Source organism: Zonotrichia leucophrys, chromosome 4, assembly GCF_028769735.1.
Source record: "Zonotrichia leucophrys gambelii isolate GWCS_2022_RI chromosome 4, RI_Zleu_2.0, whole genome shotgun sequence".
Taxonomy (NCBI): Eukaryota; Metazoa; Chordata; class Aves; order Passeriformes; family Passerellidae; genus Zonotrichia; species Zonotrichia leucophrys.
Window position 1 is genome coordinate 35,212,090 of NC_088173.1, and position 18,820 is coordinate 35,230,909.

At 49.2% G+C, this 18,820-nt stretch overlaps 2 protein-coding genes across 3 annotated transcripts in view; one reads left to right on the forward strand and one right to left on the reverse strand.

Moving 5' to 3' along the window:
* IGFBP7 (insulin like growth factor binding protein 7) lies at nt 1-15,237 on the forward strand. 2 transcript variants are annotated; one of them, XM_064711114.1, is made up of 5 exons: nt 1-499; nt 11,725-11,834; nt 13,092-13,208; nt 13,574-13,704; nt 15,003-15,237. In XM_064711114.1, coding segments are annotated over exons 1-5 (843 nt in total). In that variant the 5' UTR covers nt 1-15; the 3' UTR covers nt 15,004-15,237. The 2 variants fall into 2 exon arrangements, with proteins under 2 accessions (XP_064567184.1, XP_064567183.1); XM_064711113.1 differs by having other exon boundaries at nt 13,574-13,700.
* The window catches only part of POLR2B (RNA polymerase II subunit B), a 16,527-nt gene continuing 12,890 nt past the window's right edge, over nt 15,184-18,820 (reverse strand). The window contains exons 21-25 of the mRNA XM_064711112.1: nt 18,512-18,619; nt 17,919-18,032; nt 17,673-17,833; nt 16,301-16,496; nt 15,184-15,432 (exon numbers count right to left, since the gene is read on the reverse strand). Of these exons, the coding sequence (XP_064567182.1) occupies nt 15,343-15,432; nt 16,301-16,496; nt 17,673-17,833; nt 17,919-18,032; nt 18,512-18,619 (669 nt within the window). The 3' untranslated portion in view covers nt 15,184-15,342. The remainder of the gene's footprint in view (nt 15,433-16,300; nt 16,497-17,672; nt 17,834-17,918; nt 18,033-18,511; nt 18,620-18,820) is intronic.

Here is an 18,820-nt window from a genome sequence, read left to right on the forward strand (position 1 = left end):
CCGTGCCGCGCCGCCATGCCGCCCTGCGCGATGCCGCTGCTGCCGCTGCTGCTGCTGCTGGCGGCGCTGGCGCTGCCCGCCCCGGGCACGACGGCGGCGGCGGGCGGCTGCGGGCCCTGCGATGCGGCGCGGTGCCCGGCGCTGCCGGCGCGGGGCTGCCCGCTGGGCCGGGTACGGGACGCCTGCGGCTGCTGCTGGCAGTGCGGGCGCGGCGAGGGCGAGGCGTGCGGCGGCGGCGGCGCGGCGGGGGGACGCTGCGCCCCCGGCCTCGAGTGCGTGAAGAGCCGGCAGCGCCGCAAGGCCAAGGGCGGCCCGGTGCCCGCCGCCGCCGCCGCCGCGGGGCCGCCCGGCGTGTGCCTCTGCAAGAGCCGCTACCCGGTGTGCGGCAGCGACGGGCTGACGTACGGCAGCGGCTGCCAGCTCCGCGCCGCCAGCCTGCGCGCACAGAGCCGCGGCGAGCCCGCCATCAGCCAGCGCAGCAAGGGAGCCTGCGAGCAAGGTGCGGAGCGGGCGGGGCGGGACGGGCAAGGCCGCGCTGCTGCCCGCTCTCACCGGGCAAACGCCGCGCCTCACGCCGAGCTATCCCGTCGGGGTGCTTCTCGGTAAAATGGACGTGGTTTCAGACCCGCCTTAAATGGACTGGAGAGTCCCAGTCGAAAGGCGCTGCCTAAACTTGGAGTAACGCTGCGGACCAGGCGCAGAAATGCAGAGGAACTTTGCTCTCACTGCTGGCTTCCAGCGGTGCTGGAACTACACTTGTCATACTTTGCCTGAGGCTTGCGATTTGGGCTGCGGTGAGATGGAACAAAAGGGGTGAGCTGTCCAGAGGAATGTTCTGCCCGGGATGGTTGCGAGCAGAGAGGAAAGGAAATGATTAAACGGATGTGAAAGCCACAGAAATTAAGAGCCAGCATTCACTGGCTCGCTTCGGTTCTAAATGAAAACAGCGACTTTCCTGCGAGTTGCATGTAGCGGTTTGCGCTTGCAGCATTTCCGACCAGGAGCTTAATTCATCCCAAGCTTTTTCTTAGGGATGGTGCTCAAGGAAGAAATTGTTCTGCTTTGGAGCCTCTAGTAGAAATTCTGGCCTCTGAGAGTAGTGTGAAGTTTTTGCCGGGCGGGAGGGAGGAGTAAGACATAGCATGCAAAGCATATACTAAACATGTCAAGGACAAGATTGCAGCGCCAGTGCTGTTTTGGTGGAGGAGTGTTCTCATAAACACAGTATCTGCAGGTCACAACCTCCACCTCCTCTTTCTCTTGCTTCTCATAACTGAGGTCAAGTATTTTGAAGAAAAAAATGTTTCTGAAACTCCCAAGGCAGGCATGAAAGACAGGGTGAGGATTGGGTTATGCGCTTTGACGTTGCCCATTAAATGCCCTGTGTGGCTTCTCACAAACCTTGTCCAAAGCATTAGGCTTACTTATTAGCCAGAAACAGTGTGGTACAGAATTAACTCTTGGAGGGAAAGAATTTCTGCCTTCAGAGCAATGTGGAATGAGATGAGAATGGCACAGTCTGTGCCTGTGTCTAGTATTTGGAAAGAGCCTTTCCTGCCCATTTTAGGCCTCAGGAGTCCTAAAATCTGTGCTGCTTCTCGGCTCTGCCAGGCCAGACAAGTGAGCAGATGGGTTTGAAAGATGTCATGCTTCAGGTGTGCACTTGAGAAGAAGGCTGTGTTCTCACTTGTCTTGCCCACAGTAATATGAGAGTTCATTGCAAAGCAGGTATTGATACTTTTAAGATACTGTCCCAACCCCTGGCTGCACTTCTGGTGTCTGTCCCAGTCTGGATGCTGGTTTGAGCTGGTGGGGCTTTGGTCCAGACTACGGAGACAGAGTTTGATGAGGTCAATGCAGACTCAGAGTGGGACAGCCGTTCCATGCACAAACTGCATCCCTTCCTTGGAGAAGGTCTCTTTGGGTGTGCAGATCTGCAGCCAGACACCTTTGTGGGCTGTTACCTGCTCAGGAATTTCACTGGAGCATGTGCTGCCGAGCAACTGGCAAAATGTTCTGTCCTCCATCCTTCAGGGGACCCATTCTTCTTTTGGCTTCTGCTGCTGGGAGAGCCCTGACCCAGCGTGTCAGGGAAGGGAGCAGGATGGACCTGGGCTGCTCAGCAGTGGTGTCACAGCCAACCCTTCAGGGATTTCCCTCAGCTGCATGAGCCTTCCTTGTGCCATGGGCCTTCTGGTGATATGCACTGCTCTGTGGCTTGCAGCAGAGGCAGGGACTCATCCAACAGCTGTGCTGGAAACAGCTGGAAGTGTTTCTCTATCCCTCAGGGCCTCCAGGCAGTTAGGAGCATTGGGTGGGAAGGGTGGGGAGTTGTAATCTTCACATGCATTTTGAAACACTGACAGGAGAGAACATCCATCCCATTAGCCTGTCAGCTTGACAGGATAGAGCCTTTTCCAGTGTCTTTCCAGAGAAGAGATGACACTTTTCCAGGTTTCTAAGAAGGACCTGCATATTGTGGTAGTCAAAGAGTGGAAGTTCTGGTTTTAGCCATTTCCCACCACAAACAGATGCAGTCTCCTTAAGGCACTATCTGGGGTGGGATCCAGCACAGGGAGACCACAAACAGGCAGGATCAGTAATTTTTGTGACAGTTTTTGCACAGAAAGAGGTCCTTGGGTGACAGAGCACTTGGGCTTCCTGCTTGTGGTAGATGGGCTCTGAGGTGTCTGCGTGCCCTCGCATGTCCTTTCAGTCCAAGAGAGAGCAGCCTTTCAAGATAGCATCTAAAAAGAGATCCAGAAACATGTTTTCAGCAGTGAGTCCTAACTGTGTTTGATTGCTCTTGGGATTTTTAAATTTTTTTTTTGTTCAAATGGAGCTGGAGGGGGAAGACTTGTTTGGCACATCCTGTTGAATGTTTCTTTGATATTAAATAGCAAAAGGAATGAGCACATTCTCAGCCCTACAGAATTCACCTTGACCTTGTCCTTGATTGTTTCCCAGACCTCTCAGATGTGATGTCTATGTACAGAAATCATGAAGCCATGCAGAAAAAGGTAATTCTGCAGCAGCCAAAACTTCCTGCTGGAGGGCAAAGGAAGGCACAGTTGAGAAGGGTTTGAAAGGATGGAAATAACCCTTGCTCTACCTGCACTTGGCAGATGGAGGGGTCCAGCTGGTCCTTTATGGAGTGGGTTTTATGTGGGCAGGACTGTTGGGGATGTCTGGAAAAGGGCATCCTACTTGATTGGCACCTCCTTGAAGCTGCCTGGCTGCTCTTGATGCTGTGGCAGCAGAAAAAGCTGCCTGCCTTTTTGCTCTGGTGGAGCAGGCAGTGGTGCCATGGTGCTCCCCACTGCCTGGGCTCCTGCTCTGCCTCACACCTGCACTCAGAGCTGGCCCTGGGTTTGCCCTGCTCCCTGTCAGGGCACCACTGCCTGCATCCCACCTCTGCCTGTGTGTCCCAGCAGCCTCTTTGTAGCTGATCACACTGCTGAGGATGCAGGAGGTGGATGCTGGGAGGTTTTCCATCTGCTTTCCAGCATTGCCTTTAAGCAGATTGCCTGTTTGCTCTCTGCCCATGCAAATGCAGCTCAGGTGTGCCTCCAGGTCTTGCAGGCAGGGCAGCTCCAGGCACAAAGCAGAAGCCTGCTGGTGGGGCAGCTACAGGCAGTCTGGGGTGCCTCCCCTGGCAGGAGGGGAGGCTGCTCTGGCCGCTGGGGAGCTGCCCTCTGTCACTGCTGTCACACAGCTGTGCACAGATGTTCACAAGTGCCTCTTAGGGAGGTGGTGGCTTCAGGAATGTCGGCCGGAATTCAGTTTGCAGTGCACACACTGAGGCTGTCTGCTGCCAGCCAGGAGCTGGGGCAGGAGCACTGTGGTACCCACTGCCATGCAAAGCCAGCTGGCACAAAGAATTATGATTGCATGGCTCAGCTCAAGCCAGGCAGAAAAATAACCTCAAAGCACCAACCCCTATTAAATAAAAAAGTTATCAGGATTCCTGATGATGATCTCTGAGCTGAAAAATATCCTGATGATGATCTCTGAGCTGAAAAATACCAGGCACTGACTTGTTGCCTAACCAATGCAAGAAAGGACAAATACCCCTGAGTCTTTCTTACCATTAGCTGCCAGCAGATACCTGCTTTGAGAGACGTGACTGCTGGAAATACTGCCAAAGTCACCTCTTTATGTGGTTTTAATTCCCTAATGCTTGTTCCAACAGGCTTGGGGTGTCCAGGTTGTTTTTCTGTTGTCAGTCAAGACTTTCTCTTTGTGTTGTGCTCCCTTCTCTCTTGGTGGAAGCCAGACTCTTGTGCTTGCTCAAACGCAGTGTGCCACAGAGCAGCTCTCAGCAGACTTCAGAGGACAGTGTTTCACTTCAGGGGAACTGGTGCTGCTTTGTGCCTACCTACAAAGGCCTCCTGGGGGTAGAAGCTCAGGGCCTCTCTGTGTGAAGGGCAAATTTGCTGGCTTGCCAAGCAGTCTGCTTTATTTCTATTCATCTGAATGTGGCTTAAAACTCTGTGGCTCCATGAAAGCGTTTTTCCAGCACTGGGAACATGCAGGGCTTTTCCTTGTGATTATGAGGGCTCACAGGATCCCTCCCACAGATAAACAGCAGAACCAGAAGATATTCCTTTACAAGTGACTGTAACCAGCATTAAACTTGTGTAATTCTCACCAGCAAGGAGACCCCAGTCACTGGAGCTGTGCTGTCCCCTCAGAGAGGTATCTTTTTGGCTTCCCAGAAGCCCAGACAGCCCTCATGGAAGGGATTTTTTGCTAAGGTGCCACACACCAGCTCTGGGGCACAAAGAAGGTGGGTGTGAGGTTTCTTGGCTGTCCCCACGGTTTAAAAAAAAACAAGGTGATGGATGTAGGATTGTGGAGACTGGCAGCCCCAGGGGCAGAGATATCTCCCCTCCAAATTCCTGCCAATTTACCCCATCAATGGTTTTGCTTTGCTGATGCTTCACTCTTCCATAAAGGTTCATCTGTGCGGCAAACAAAGAAGTGCCAGGTTCCCACAGGTCAGCTTCAAAACAAGAAACATGAATCACATCTGTTGGCTCATTCCATCCAAATTCAGCTGTTGAGGCTTTGCCAGAAATATCATAGTTTTGAGGGTGGTTTGTTTTATTTTTTTAATCTACCACCAGAGTAGAGCAAAAACAGGAATTTGGGAAAAAAAGCTTGTGGGAAATGGCAGACTGCTGTTATCACTGAGATTAGCTCATCTTCTTCTGATACAGCTGCCTTGATTACAAAGGCCCCCAGCTCTAGACACCACAAAGCATAGTTCATAACCAGGCACATTTTGCAAGAAATCCTTCTAGATTTGTTAACAAGAGGCTCAGATTGCTTTCATTTTTTCCTTCCATTCTCCCTTTTCTGGATTTTAAGAGATTTAAAAGCATACACACATTTCATGAGTGGTTCTGTCTTTGCTGGGGAAAGATTTAGGAAAGTTTTTGCTAAGTTATATTGGTTGGAAATGAACTGAGTTCCCTGATTCTCCTGGGAAGAGAATATCTCTGGTTTGAGTTTCTTCATCAGGTGGGAGTGGGGGTCTTGCAGTGGTGGCCTGCTGCCTGCTGGCTTCCACTGCAAAGGAAAACGTTGCTTTTGTGGCTGGATCTTTCCAGCACTGTTGTGCTGCATCCTGGGAGTCTGTGGCAGAGCACTCTGGGGTGGATCCCACCAGGGCCCACAGACTTGTGAGTGTCCAGCTGGCACTGCAGGCCACTGATCATTTCCTCATGGATTCTGGGGGCTTTGCTCATCTCCCCATCACCAACTTCCAGCTCTGGGAGATGGGTATCCTGAGGATACAACTGGCCCTGATATTTAAGACAAAGAAGTCATTAAGTGCCTCTCCTTTTTCTCATTCCTGTCACTGCACTACCCTCTGCATTCAGCCAGTGATGGAGACACTCCTTGGCCCTCCTTTTGCTGGCAATGTATTTATAGAAACTTTTTTTGTTGTCTTTAACTGTAGCAGCCAAAAAAAATTCTAGTTGGGCTTTGGCCCTTTTAATTTTTTCCTTACATGACCTCACAACATCTTTATAGTCCTCCCATGTTACCTGACCCTTCTTCCAGAGGTGATAGATTCTCTTTTTTTTTTCCTATATTCCAGCCTAAGTTCTCTGTTTAATGAGACTGGTCTTTTTCCCTGGTTGTTCTACACTTGGGGACAGTCTGCTCTTGAATATTTAACAATTCCTTTTTTAAAACTCATCCAGCCTTCCTGGATTCTTGTATTTCATGACTGACTCCTCAACACTGCTGTTCATTGCTCTCAGTGTTCAAAAATACTGGTGATTTAAAATTCATGTGTAACTTTGGGGACTTCCACTGTTGTAGCACAGGTCATAAATTCCTCCTTAAAAGGCATTCCACTCTTTGAAAAGGTTTTGGTTCATTGGAGCTTGAGTTTTTATGGTTACTGTGCTAAAAGCTACTATGGAAGTTTAATATATTACTTGTCAGAGTCCTAGAGAGCAGCAGTATGCCAGGGGCTATGCAAAAGCTTCACTGCTCAGGAGGATCCTGTGTTTCACCTGTTGTCTTCATTCTCAATCATCACAGCATACCCAAATTCACTGGGAAAGAATGACTACTGATCAGCAAATTCCACCCTGTGTTTGTTTTTTCTGTTGCTGGAAAGGCATGCTGTGTTTTAAAAAATGTGTTTAATCCTTTGTTGTGCTGAGGTTGGCTGAGGTTAGAGCTAAATAGGAGATTACCACGTAACAAGTCTAATCAGGTTGGATTTTTGAAAGCCCTGCTTGCTTTTCCATGCAGAAATGCTGCCATGCCTTTTTGCTGTCTCCGTTTTCACATTCTTTCCAGGCTTTAGCTCATGGAAGCAGATGGTCTTTAAGGTCCCTTTCAACCCACACCATTCTGTGGTTCTATGATGCAAAGGTCCTGCCCAGGGTCTCTGGAGAGAGGGTGGTTTTTACCAAAACCAGGGTAGAACAGCAGGGCTGGGGTTTCAGCAGTAGCGGTGTGCACCACGCCGGGCCCGATGCTGAGGAAAGCAGGAATTGCTCCATGGCACAGTGATGGGGGCCCAGGGCCCTTCCTCACTGGGCTGGCTCTGGCTCAGGTCTGCAGGGCTTGGGCCAAAGCTGAGTTTGTGTTTGCAGCCTTTCCAGAGTTGCTGAACTCTGGGGGGAGCATCCAAACACACGCAGCATCCAACACTCTTCCTGCATCCAGCATCCAACACTCCCTTCCTCCTGTGCCTCCTCAGTCTCCTCCAAGACAGGCTGCAGGAGGATGAGAGGTGCCTTCAGAAGGTAACAGAGGAGTTTTGTGCATCTGCCCGAAGGCTGCAGACAGCTTTGGCAGTGGTGAAGGCTGGGAGCTGCCCACACTTTCCGTCTGCTGCCGCCTCTGCCAGGGCCCTGACGTGGGAGGGAGCAGCTGAGGCCATGCCAGCTAACAGCACTGGATGTCCATTGCTTATGGAAGGTTTCCCTTTTTCCATATAAAGTCATTTTGAAGGGAAAGTACTTTACCAGCAACTTAGGAGACTGGAGTTGGTTTATTTTCAGTCTTGCAATAGCTTGTGAGGGTGAGCAATGTTCAGCTTTTGCTTGGGTTTGTCCTCCTGGGGGGTTCCCAGCCAGTGTGTGACCTGGGGCTGTGGCAGGGCAGTCAGTGCTGCCTGGGAGCCGGGCTGGCACCCATGTGAGCTTCAGCCTGTGCTACATGGCTCCATGGTCTGGGCATCCAGGCACTCCCAAGCACCAGGACATAGCCCAGGGTGCTTAATGTCCAGCTGATTTTTGCCTTTAGTCACATATCTGTAGGCCCCTTGATTTTAGCAAAAAAGTTACTGTTCTGCTTGCTGTGTGGTTTTTACTGGACTGTGTGTGTGAACAGCAAAGGAAGATTGGTGAGGAGCTGTCAGCTCTCAGCTGTGAGAGACCATCCAGGAATCAGAGAGGGACAAGTGGCTGGGCTGGGAGGTACCAGGTCTCTGCCAGCTGAGGCTGGGCACAGAAGGGGTGCCTGGTGCAGGAGGGGTGTCAGGAAGAGATGCCAAATAATATCTTCATATCCAATAATAATATCCAATAATAATATCCTCATCGAGGATGCCAGAGGCTCTGCTATGCACATTGTTGTGGCAGAAAAGCAGCTACATATAACAATGGGAACTCCTTTCCAGCTGCTATTTTTGACATAACACAGGCTGTCAGTTCCCTGCAAGCTGCAGAAAAAGTGTTTTCAGGCTCTGTCCCAGGGTGAATGAGCTCTGGGGCTCTGTAAGAAGAGCCTTCCTGGGCCAGGGAGAGCTGTTTGTTTTACAAACAATGGGCAGAGCACAGAGGAAATGCTTGAAGTGCCTGTGGAGAGCAGCTAATCTCCATCAGCAGCCCGGGCTGTCATCCTGGTTAAGGAGCTCATGAGCAGTCAGGGAGCATCTGTGCATCCACAGTGTCCCCAGCAGGACAGCGGGGACCACTCAGCCCCCTTGGTGGTGGGGACCATTTCTCTGGGCAGGTGCAGCCTCAGGTCCTCAGCCTGAAGGAAGCTGAAGGAGAAGCCATCCCCTCTGTGGGCAGTGCTGCCAGGGGAGCAGCAAGGCTCCGAGGTGCAGGCTGTGGGATGGTAGCAGGGGACTCCTTGCTGGCAGAGTCAAGACATCTGCTCTGTACAAGGTGGTCTAGTTTCCAGTGCCAGCTTTGCTCCCTTCACAAAAGCTCCTGAAGCAAGAGGGGCACTTGGAGGAGGGAATGTCCTCACATCTCCTGAAGTGCATGCAAGGCTCTGCCAACCTCTGCCTCTCCTGCTGTGTCAAGTTGCCATATTAACTGTCCATCTCTGTCCACTCTGAGGGCTGAGCATGAGGTGACTCACCAGCACAGGGTGATTGCCCATGCACCTGGGTGTCAGCCCACTGTGGTGAGAGTTTAGCTCCTGCTGTGGCCAGTTGTGATTTGACTTTAATTCTGGTGACTTCTTGGCCTTTCTCATTTATTTTTAGTGGCGGAAGAGCCCAGCTCTAGAGTTTGGGCTGTATGGATTTAAGTCAAATGTCCAGAGAGAGCACAGTGACTTTTCCCATGACACTTGCTGCATCTCTCAGGATGTGTATTCCCTCCTGGCCTCAGAGCTGTGTCAGATACAGGCAGAGGCCTGTAGATGCTTCCAGCTCATTTTACAGCCAAGTGTAGAACGTCATGTTCTGCCTGGTTGGATCAGGATGTACATCCCGAGCTCAGGACAAGCTCATAACAGCCAAGCTCTCACTGTGCTGTGGCTGCTGTGCCAAGCCAGACAGGGCTTTGCTGTGAAGCTGTGCAGGCAATTCCCCTGTCCAAGATGATAAACAATTTCTCCTCACCCAGGAGGTGGGTAGAAATTCCTTGTCTCTTTTTCCCTGACAGCAATTGCTGCTGAAAAATCGTGGTGTGACCTGTTCATCCTGGCAGGGTGAATAAACACCTCTGGGCAAGTGGGTGCCTGAACCCTTGGCACAGGGGGAGCTCAGCAGTAACCAAGACTGAAACACCTCAGGCAGAGGATTTAGTGGTGTGCTGAATGCTGCCAGGGGAGAATTGAGCCAGATCCTGGAAGAGCACAACAATGCCTTAACATCCACCTGGCTCTTGATGTTAGTCAGGATCTCTCCTTTTCTGTGGTGCGAGATGGTGATCACTGGGGAGCACTTGTCATCTTGGTTAACTTGTTTTTCCTGCCTCATGGAAGAGCCCCAGTGATAGGATTATGTCCTACAGGGGCAGACATAGCCGTGGCAGCTGGGGACAAGTCCCAGGCTCTGCTTTTGGAAAGCCAATTTGCATGTGGAGGGCTGGACAGCAGAACAACAGCAGCAGGCTTTGCTGGGTGCATATCAGCTGGAGGCCCCTCACAGAGCATGGGTCCAGCCTGGGGACATTGTGTCCCATCACAGCTTCCAGGCACCTTATTGTCCCCATTGTTTAAGGGACACCAGAAAAAAGAGCAGCTGGGCTGTGCAGGAAGGGCTGCACTGGGTAAGGGGAGCAGAGAGCATGACCTGAGGTGGCCCCATCCTGCAGATGGCAATGGGCTGGCCACTGTAGGGTACTCATGGGAGAAAACCTTCAGCAGGGTGTTGAAATGCTGCTTAAATCCTCTTCTCAGCTGAGAGGCTCATCTCTGTGCTGATGAGGAGCACCTGGGCTGTGGTGGCTGCCAGGAAACCAGCCTGTGCTGACTACTAGGTGTGGTTTCAACCATCGCCCAGGGCTACACATGGAACTTTTCTGCTTCTCCACAGCTGCCTTCTGTTAAGTATCAGAACTGGGATACTTCTGTATCAGAGAATGTTGAGTGCAGCCACCCCTAGTCTCTAAGCAGCTTCCCTCCAGCAGGCTCTGTACAGTCATTCCTGGAGAGAGAAGTCTCGAAAGAGGAGAGCAAACACTTTTCTGGGTTTGCACCAGCTGCTTGGGAGCAGGGAACCAGCTCAGCATCTCTTGGGCTAAAATAGAAGCGTGGCTGATACCCTTTGGCTGTGATACTAGTGTGGGTCTGCCCCTGATCGTGAGGAGGAAGAAGCCACCAGCTTTCTGCTGGGAGATGTTGGTGCAGTGGGATGCACTTGAGACCTGCACCCACTGTCTGCAGCAGGGCTGAAATCAGTACAGATTCACAACCCCATAAGGAGCATTAGGACCCATATCTGCCCCTCTTTTACACAACTGGGAATGAGCTGTGTGTAGTCTGTGAGCCAGTATACCCAGGAGCTTCTGTCGGGCTGGCTCTGGAGTACCTGTCTGCATAGGAAATGCCTTCTCCTGATGGAGTGTAATGGGAACTTAAGTTTCCTGTTACTGCCTGCATCTTCAGAACAGAAGGGGAAAAGCTGTTTGTGGTGTTCTTAGAACTATCAATAACTGGAAATAAACACTCTATGCTCCTTTGGTCTGCACTTCCTATTGCAAGGAATTAATAGCTGTGTTTTACAAAACAGTCTGGCTAAAGAGGGATTGAACACAAATGGCCTTTCTTCCCTTCCTGGGTTGTGGGTAATGTCTCCAGCATTTCCCTGCCTGAGGGATAAACATCTCCAGCCAGATCTGCAAAACAGCCCTGTTCTGATCAGCTTTAGAAGCAACTCTCTATTTAACCAGGAATTGGAGCTCTCTGGAGAAAAACAGGGCTCTGCATTCCCCTTCTCCCTTCCCAGATCTCGCCCATGGAGAGCTCTGACATCACCCAGCCAGCCCTCTTTGGCTGAGCATTGTCCACAGGTAAAACTGAAACAGCACAACGTGGGATTATGCTAGCCCACATTGAAATCATGCTGGGAGAAATGATACTGCAAAGTTGGGCAAGCTCTTCAGAGTGACAGAATGGGATGTACCCTGTGTCCTAGGGCTGCTTTCCTCCATGCCAGCTGACCTGGTGACTGCATGGTGAGCAGGGCCAGCAGTTGGTACAGTTCTGCTCAGCCCCTGAGATAACAGAATACAAACAGTATTTCACTTCTAACCTCAACCTTGTGAGGAGGAGGACTCATCACCTGAACTGCAAGCACCCATTGGACTAGATAGCTCAAGGCTGGATGTGTGTGTCACTTTGGAGAGAGAAGTGTTGTGATGTGGAATCAGTCCAGTGAACCTTGCTCCTAGAAGGGATCACCTTCACCTCATCCTCAAAACTGTGACTGGCTCCCACTTAAAAGGCTTATCATGGAGGCAGGCTCGCAGTCACCTGGGACTTAAAAGCTTTTCTCCCTTTTTGCAGGACCCTCCATTGTGACTCCTCCCAAGGACATCTGGAATGTGACAGGAGCACAGATCTACCTGAGCTGTGAAGTCATTGGCATCCCAACCCCTGTCCTCATCTGGAACAAGGTAAGGGCCCTGCTGGGAGCTCTAACAGCACAGCAAACCTGAGGTGGCTGAAAGTGCCTGGTAAGCACAAAGGCCATAGCAGATCTCTGTAGAAACACACCTCTTTGATGAGTTTGCTCATCTCTGCAGTTCTGTCCACCCCCACACAGCTGGTTTTGCTTAGATTTTAGACATTATTTAGCAAATAAACTCTTGTTGATCCCGAGCCAGGACAGGACTCGTGTTTCTCTTGGTGGCGCCTGGTATTCGGAGCGTGTAGGGAATGTCCCGTGACCTGCCTTCACCTTCACCTTCACCCTGCTGGCAGCAGTGACTCTGAGGTGGCTAGACATCACCCACGTTGGGAACAGGAACCACATGGGGCAGTCATGTAGCTCCAGTAGCCAGCAGCATGTTGATTTTGGCAGCACTGGTAACATCTGGCTTAGGACAGGGGCCAGTGTTGGATGGAGAGGATCCTGGCCGTAGGGCTGGGAGGCACTGCATGGCTCCTGCAGCCCCTCAAGTGCCACAGGTTTGTGCACTCTTGTGAAGGGTCTTAAAATTAAGCTGAAACATTGCTACTTAAGGATACTATGGAGAAAAAAGCTAGATTGACCCCAAATTTGCTGTAAGACAGCAAGCTTTATTTGTAGGGGTTCAAGAGCAGACTGTCAGGTGAGCATGCAGCGTGGGCTTGTTGACTCAGGCAGTGTGTGCTGCTTGTTTATGAACAGATGCTGAGTTTACACTCACTGAAAGTGCTGCTCTGCTTTTCATGCCTCTCCCTCATGGCTGAGAGACTGCTTGACCTGGTGGTAACAAGGGCTGAGCACCACTTATCTGTGCTGGGCTCTGGGCTCAGGCACTGGGGAAAGACTGCAGTGCTGCTTTCCCATCGATGCTGTGCCTGCCAGGAGGGACTGCCTGCTTTGCTGCAGCAGAAACAGGCATGAACACACCCTTGGGAACACACACACAAGTTTTGAGGCCAGATCAGCACAGGGCATGTTGGCACACCCCATTGCACAGCACCATCCATCCCAGAAAACTGGGCCCCTCTGTTGCTGCTGAGGTGAGGGGAACCCACACCACTGGGGTGGTGTGGCTGCACTACACAGAGGACTAAGTGAAACTGTGACACTAGAAATATGCTGCTGCTGCACAAAACATGTTCCATGTGTGTCTAATGTTGATCTGTGTGCAGGTATGGCTCAGCATGCAGTTCCAGCATAAGCTAGCCCCTAAGTTCTTACCCATTCCTGCCCCTCTGTTTAGATAATTCGAGGACAGTATGGTGTCCAGAGGATGGAGCTCCTGCCTGGGGACCGGGAGAACTTGGCCATCCAGACCCGTGGGGGCCCTGAGAAACACGAAGTGACTGGCTGGGTGCTGGTGAGTACTGTGTGTGAGCACAGAGCTGCACAGGCAGCAGAGAGCAAACTGCTCATGGACAGAGAACAGGACAGCACACAAATGGCAACAGATGGAATTTGGAGGAAAACAACCTGTGTGAGTTAGAGATGAAGGATAAGGGTGGCTGCTGGTTCCAGTTTTACCATGCAGTCTTACCTTGCATGCACCCTTCCTTTGTCTAGCCTGCAGCATTTTACAGTGTGCCAAACTGCAAAACCAGAGGGGGAGTAGAGGGGAGGACAGGGTTTGACACAAAGAAGTTCTGTAAGATACCTGAACACAGAATCACCTCTGCCAGTGCACGAGATGCTCACTGGGGGAGTGGGGTGTGTTTCTTCCCTCAGATATCTCCTCTGAGCAAAGAGGATGCTGGGGAATATGAGTGCCATGCATCAAATGCCAAAGGAGAGGCAACGGCTTCTGCCAAAATCCACGTGGTGGACACTCTGCATGAAATAGCCCTGACCAAAGGTTGGTAAGTGTGGCTGAACACTCAGCACAGTTTATTGTTATTTGATACAAAAGTTTACTGCTTAAAAAAATGCCTTAAAAAAAGTAATCAACAAGCCCTCCCCCTCACTAGAAATACCAGTTTAACATGCAGTTTTTTGCATCTGCCAGAACATTCCAGGAAATCTTAGCTACTGGAGTTCTCAAGGAATTGTTAAATAACCCCCCCACATGCTATAAAATACTGGAAATACCAAAATAACATTAAGAAACACCTTCTGGGGTTTTAATAGAGCAATTTCCAGTCGGTTTCCAGCCCTACATTTGTATCATCCTTTCAGTGTTGTTTGAGTGCTTTCAAACCTGCTCCTCTCTCTCCTGAGAGCAGTATTGGCACAGCAGACATTCCAGTTCCTGCCGTGTTCTCTGCATGCTGGGATGTGAAAGCTCAGATTTGCCACAGCATGTCCTGTTTGCTAGGCTGTGTGCAAAGCTGGTGGGAAAGCAGCCACCTCATCCCAGCTGCAGAGGATGGATGGCCCAGTACCACAGCCACATGATAGGAATAAATCTGGAGGGCCACAACAGTAACTGTAACCCTACTAGAGGCACAGGGACAGGGAATAAAGCACCTGGCTACAGAATACTGTGCTGCCCAAATCCCCTATGGGATGTAATCCTTGGTTTTAATCCCTGCTAGCTTTATCCAAACTACAGAGTCTTGACTTTTTGTGTCCTTATGTCTGTGAAGAGCTGAAATACTTCCCTTAGAAGAGCATTAGCAGCACCTGGCACTGAAATGAGAGCTTACAATTAATCCAAATATCATGCACAGGAACTTGGCTAATGGTTTTAAGGTAGTCTCTAATCCCTTTTCAAACATTTATGGATGTGAATGAAATTGAGTTTTACTGAGTTGTGCCATGAACAGCAAGCTTATACCCCAGAACAGTTTGTTTCTTGCACACACCCAGCACATGCTACAGCTGGTTCTTTTCAGCTGCAAGAAAGCTCTGAGGCAGCTGGAGCTAAGTGGTAAGTAAATGTACACTGCCACTTTAAAGGAAATTGATAAAGTTAATGGAACAAACTGCCAGACATCATAGCTACACTGTGAGAGTCTGTGTGCCATGTCCAGGTGATCTCAGCACAGAAAAACGTGTCTATTATCACCCCCCTGCAGCAGGGAGGGAAGGAAAGAAGGCAGGAAGGAAGGAGGGGTCAGGGCTCATCCTCAGCCAAGAGATCCCAAAGCTGTTGCCAAAGTTGCAATACTCCCCCGTGGAACAGGACAGAGTGTAACATGTTTTTGTTTTTCCACAGATGATGGTGCAGAGCTGTGATGTGAGGACTTTCACTTATGCACAGTTTTAAATTAGTATTTTGGAAAGCTGCAAGCTCTGGCCTTTTCTAGCTGACTAATCAGTCCCTCTTAACTCCCTTTTTCTTTGAGTCCCAATTTGCTTGCACACTTCTTTCACAGATACACAAATAGATTCACAAGCTCGATTAAAATTTTAATTCTATTTACAGGAAATAAACATACTTTTGAACAGCACACACCAGATGAGTAAAACTGTAATTCTGAATGCAACGTGTACAAAATGAAACAAATCTGAGCACTTCACTTGAGTCTCATAATTAAAAAAAAGCCCTTTTAAGGCTAAACACTCATCATACGAGGTGCGATACTCATGGACATCAGTTCCTGGAAGAGGAGTTTGCAGGCATAGGGCATTCGAACCAAAGATATCTGCAAAGAGATTACAAAAGTCTTGTGATAAACACTCATAAACTTCCACATCCTCTACACAAATAACTTCCTTGAGTTTTTGGCTTAAAAGCAAATCTGAAGTTATGCATGAAAGCATTTAAGGAGAATTGCTCACAGACAGTACCAAAGCCAGAAGGAAGCTGAGCCTGTCTGTAGGGGCTACACAGCAGCTCTCCAGAACACATTTCTAACATAAAAATGCAGCTAAGGGATCTGATCCTAAACAAGAACCATTTACCAGACCATGTGCACAGCAGTGTGCCTGAGGTGCATCAATGCAGGTAAGGTTTCCAGCACACATCACTGTAGCCCCAATGCCATTGTTCAGAGTTGCAGCAGTCAGTCCTTGGCACAAAAACAAGCCTGTTCAAGGCTACTATTTTTATCCCTGCTACTGCTGTCCCTTGACACACTTCTGTAACCAAGCATGCACTGCAGAGCTTTTATTAAATTAAAAGACCCCACCAAAGTGCAGCACAAAAGACCTCCCGTGGGGACCCAGCTCTGCAAGCATAAATATCTTCATGGGACAGTCACAAGGGCGATGCCTCTAAATTCCTGTGATTCTGAGTTTTAGTTCTAAAAACAAGCTCTCAAGCATTTAAAGGCTCTGAAAACTCTGCACTGAGCAGCATATCCTGCCAAGTGACAAGCCAACACTGTAAAATTAATAAGGAAGCATCCAAATTGACTACAACGCTATAAACACTTAAAACAGTTATGAAACTAAAATAGCAATTGTTCTGGTGCTTCTTTAAATATTTACTTCCCTATGCTCCTGCTTCACTCAAGTGGCATTTCCTGCTGCCCATGAGGAGGAACAATGGCTGACGAGAAGCACACGCACCTGAGTTTTGTTGCGGCACCCGCGGCACTCGTAGGTGTGAGTCCTGGTGTTTGCAATGGCCATGATTCCACAGATGTTGCACACGTGGACCTGGTAGGGGTCTGAAGCCTCAAACAGTCTTTCCCTCAAGAACTGGGCTGCTCCATGAGCAATCTGGCAATCTCGTTCCATTTCTCCAAAGCGAAGGCCACCATCACTAAAAAGAACAGAAAAAGCCCTCAACTTTTGAGTTCACTGGCAAAATAATCACTTCTTGCTGTTGGAACAAGTATCTGCATTGCAAGGCAGCAGGAAAGCTGTACATTAATTTTCCTTTAACACCTCAGAATAAAACTGTGAAAACAGTCATTAATAACTGCTGATGAGCATTTCTACAGCTGGTGCCTGACAGCCACAGCACAACCATACAGCAAAATTAAATGTACTATTAAATCATCCTCTGTTTATCTGTGCTGGGTTTAACCTTGGCTGTCTGCCAGATGTCCACCAAACAGCTCTCTGGTCCCCACCATGTCAACAGGACATGGGGAGAAAGTAAGATGGGAAAGCTCATGAGTGAAGATAAAACCAGGGAGATTGCTTATCAATTACTATCACAGACAAAACAGACTCAGTATGGGGAAAATGAGATTGTCACCCATTAAAAATGGAGTAGGATGATGAGACACAAAAGACAGAACTAAAAAGTTCACCTCCCCAACCTTTTTCCCAGGTTACTCTACTCCTTCATTCCCAACTCCTTCCTCTCCTCCCTGTGATGACTGGGAGAATGGGGATTGCAGTCAGTCATCACAGCTGCTCTTGGCTATTCCCTTCTCCTGACAATTTTTTCCTGCTCCAGCATGTGGCCCCTTCCATGGGACAGTCCTTCACAAACTGTTCCAGCATGGGCCCTTCCCATGGGGTAGAATCCTTCAGGAACAGACTGCAGCAGCAGGGGTCCCCCCCCTCCAGCCTGCTCCAGCATGGGCTTTCCACAGGCTGCAGGGCAGTTCCTGCTGCATTTCCTCACTCCTCTCTCACAGCTGGTGCACAGCATTTTTACCCTTTCTTAAATACAATCTCAGAGAGGTGCTACCAACACCACTGCTGGGCTCAGCTCTGGCCAGGGGCTGCCAGGGCCAGCTGCAAGTGGCTGTGTCCAGCATGGGGCAATCCCTGGTCCTTTCTCAGCGAGCCACCCCAGCAGTACCACCAGCTACCAAAACCTTGGCACCTGCACCCAATACAAGATCTTAAGCCAAACACACGCAAAAATGGGTGGCTATTTGGGGTGAGCTAATTAAGCTGCAAAGCTGAAGCAACTACTTGTTCAGGGCTAAAAGCTGGACAGAAAAACAAAACCCCACAAAGAAATGAACAGGATCCTTACCGAGATCTGCCTTCCATGGGCTGTCTGTTAAGGATCTGGATTGGCCCTCGTGCACGAGAATGGATTTTGTCATCCACCATGTGCTTCAAGCGCTGGTAGTAGGTAGGACCAATGAAGATCTGGGATGTGATTTTTCGACCAGTGAAGCCATTGTAGAGGACCTGAAGAAGTCAATACAACCATAAGCCTTACTACCCATCAAAAGTGTATTAAAAAAATGACAGTGGATTGATAATTTGATTATACCTCATTTCCTCTTAGATGATAGCCATAATCTGATAAAAGGTTGGAAATCTTTTGCACGTTGACCGCATCATTAAAAGGTGTAGCATCACCAATTTCTCCCTTGTTTGCAGACACCTACAGAGAAGAGATTTGGAAAAGTTTGTCAGGTTTCTGAAGGACTGGTTAGACCATATTTAGCTGTTTCAAACAGCTGTAACTCTTAATACTGGAATTTGAGATTCCATGCCAATGGTAGTACCCTATCTCACTGTGTTTATCTGCCACATATTTTAAAAAATACACACTATAAATAATTTTGCCTCTCCTTATTTTAGGTCAGGGGAAAATGTCTGGAACAAAATCAACAGATGAGAGAGCACACTGTAGATAGCACCTGACCTTTTGATAAAATTTACAGGGCTGTACATCTTCCCTAAGAAACCTCCTTTTGCTATCAAATAACTGGAGAACAATCATTTTTAAGTGAATTAACACCTGCTACATAGTGTTTATCTTTACCAAAAAAAAAAAAACAACAACTCAGAGCATACAACAGTCCCCACCAAATTTTAATTCCTATTGCAGGGACATGCAGTGTAGAAGACTGTTCTTACCTTGCCCTGAAGACACTCAATCAAGTGACCAATGGTCATTCGGGAAGGGATGGCGTGGGGGTTGATAATGATATCAGGTGTGATGCCTTCACACGTGAAGGGCATATCCTAGAGCAGGGAAACACACAGTCACTTCCTCCCAGAACATCATGTTTAGGAAAAGTATGTGTCTGGATCCAAGTTAAGTCTTTTAAAGAATTTAAAATACATTGAAATATGTAAAAAGCAGCTGTGTCTCCTTCTAAAAATATTTTAGCTACATTTAAGTCAATATTGCACCTGAGTAGATAGTCCACAGACAATTCATTT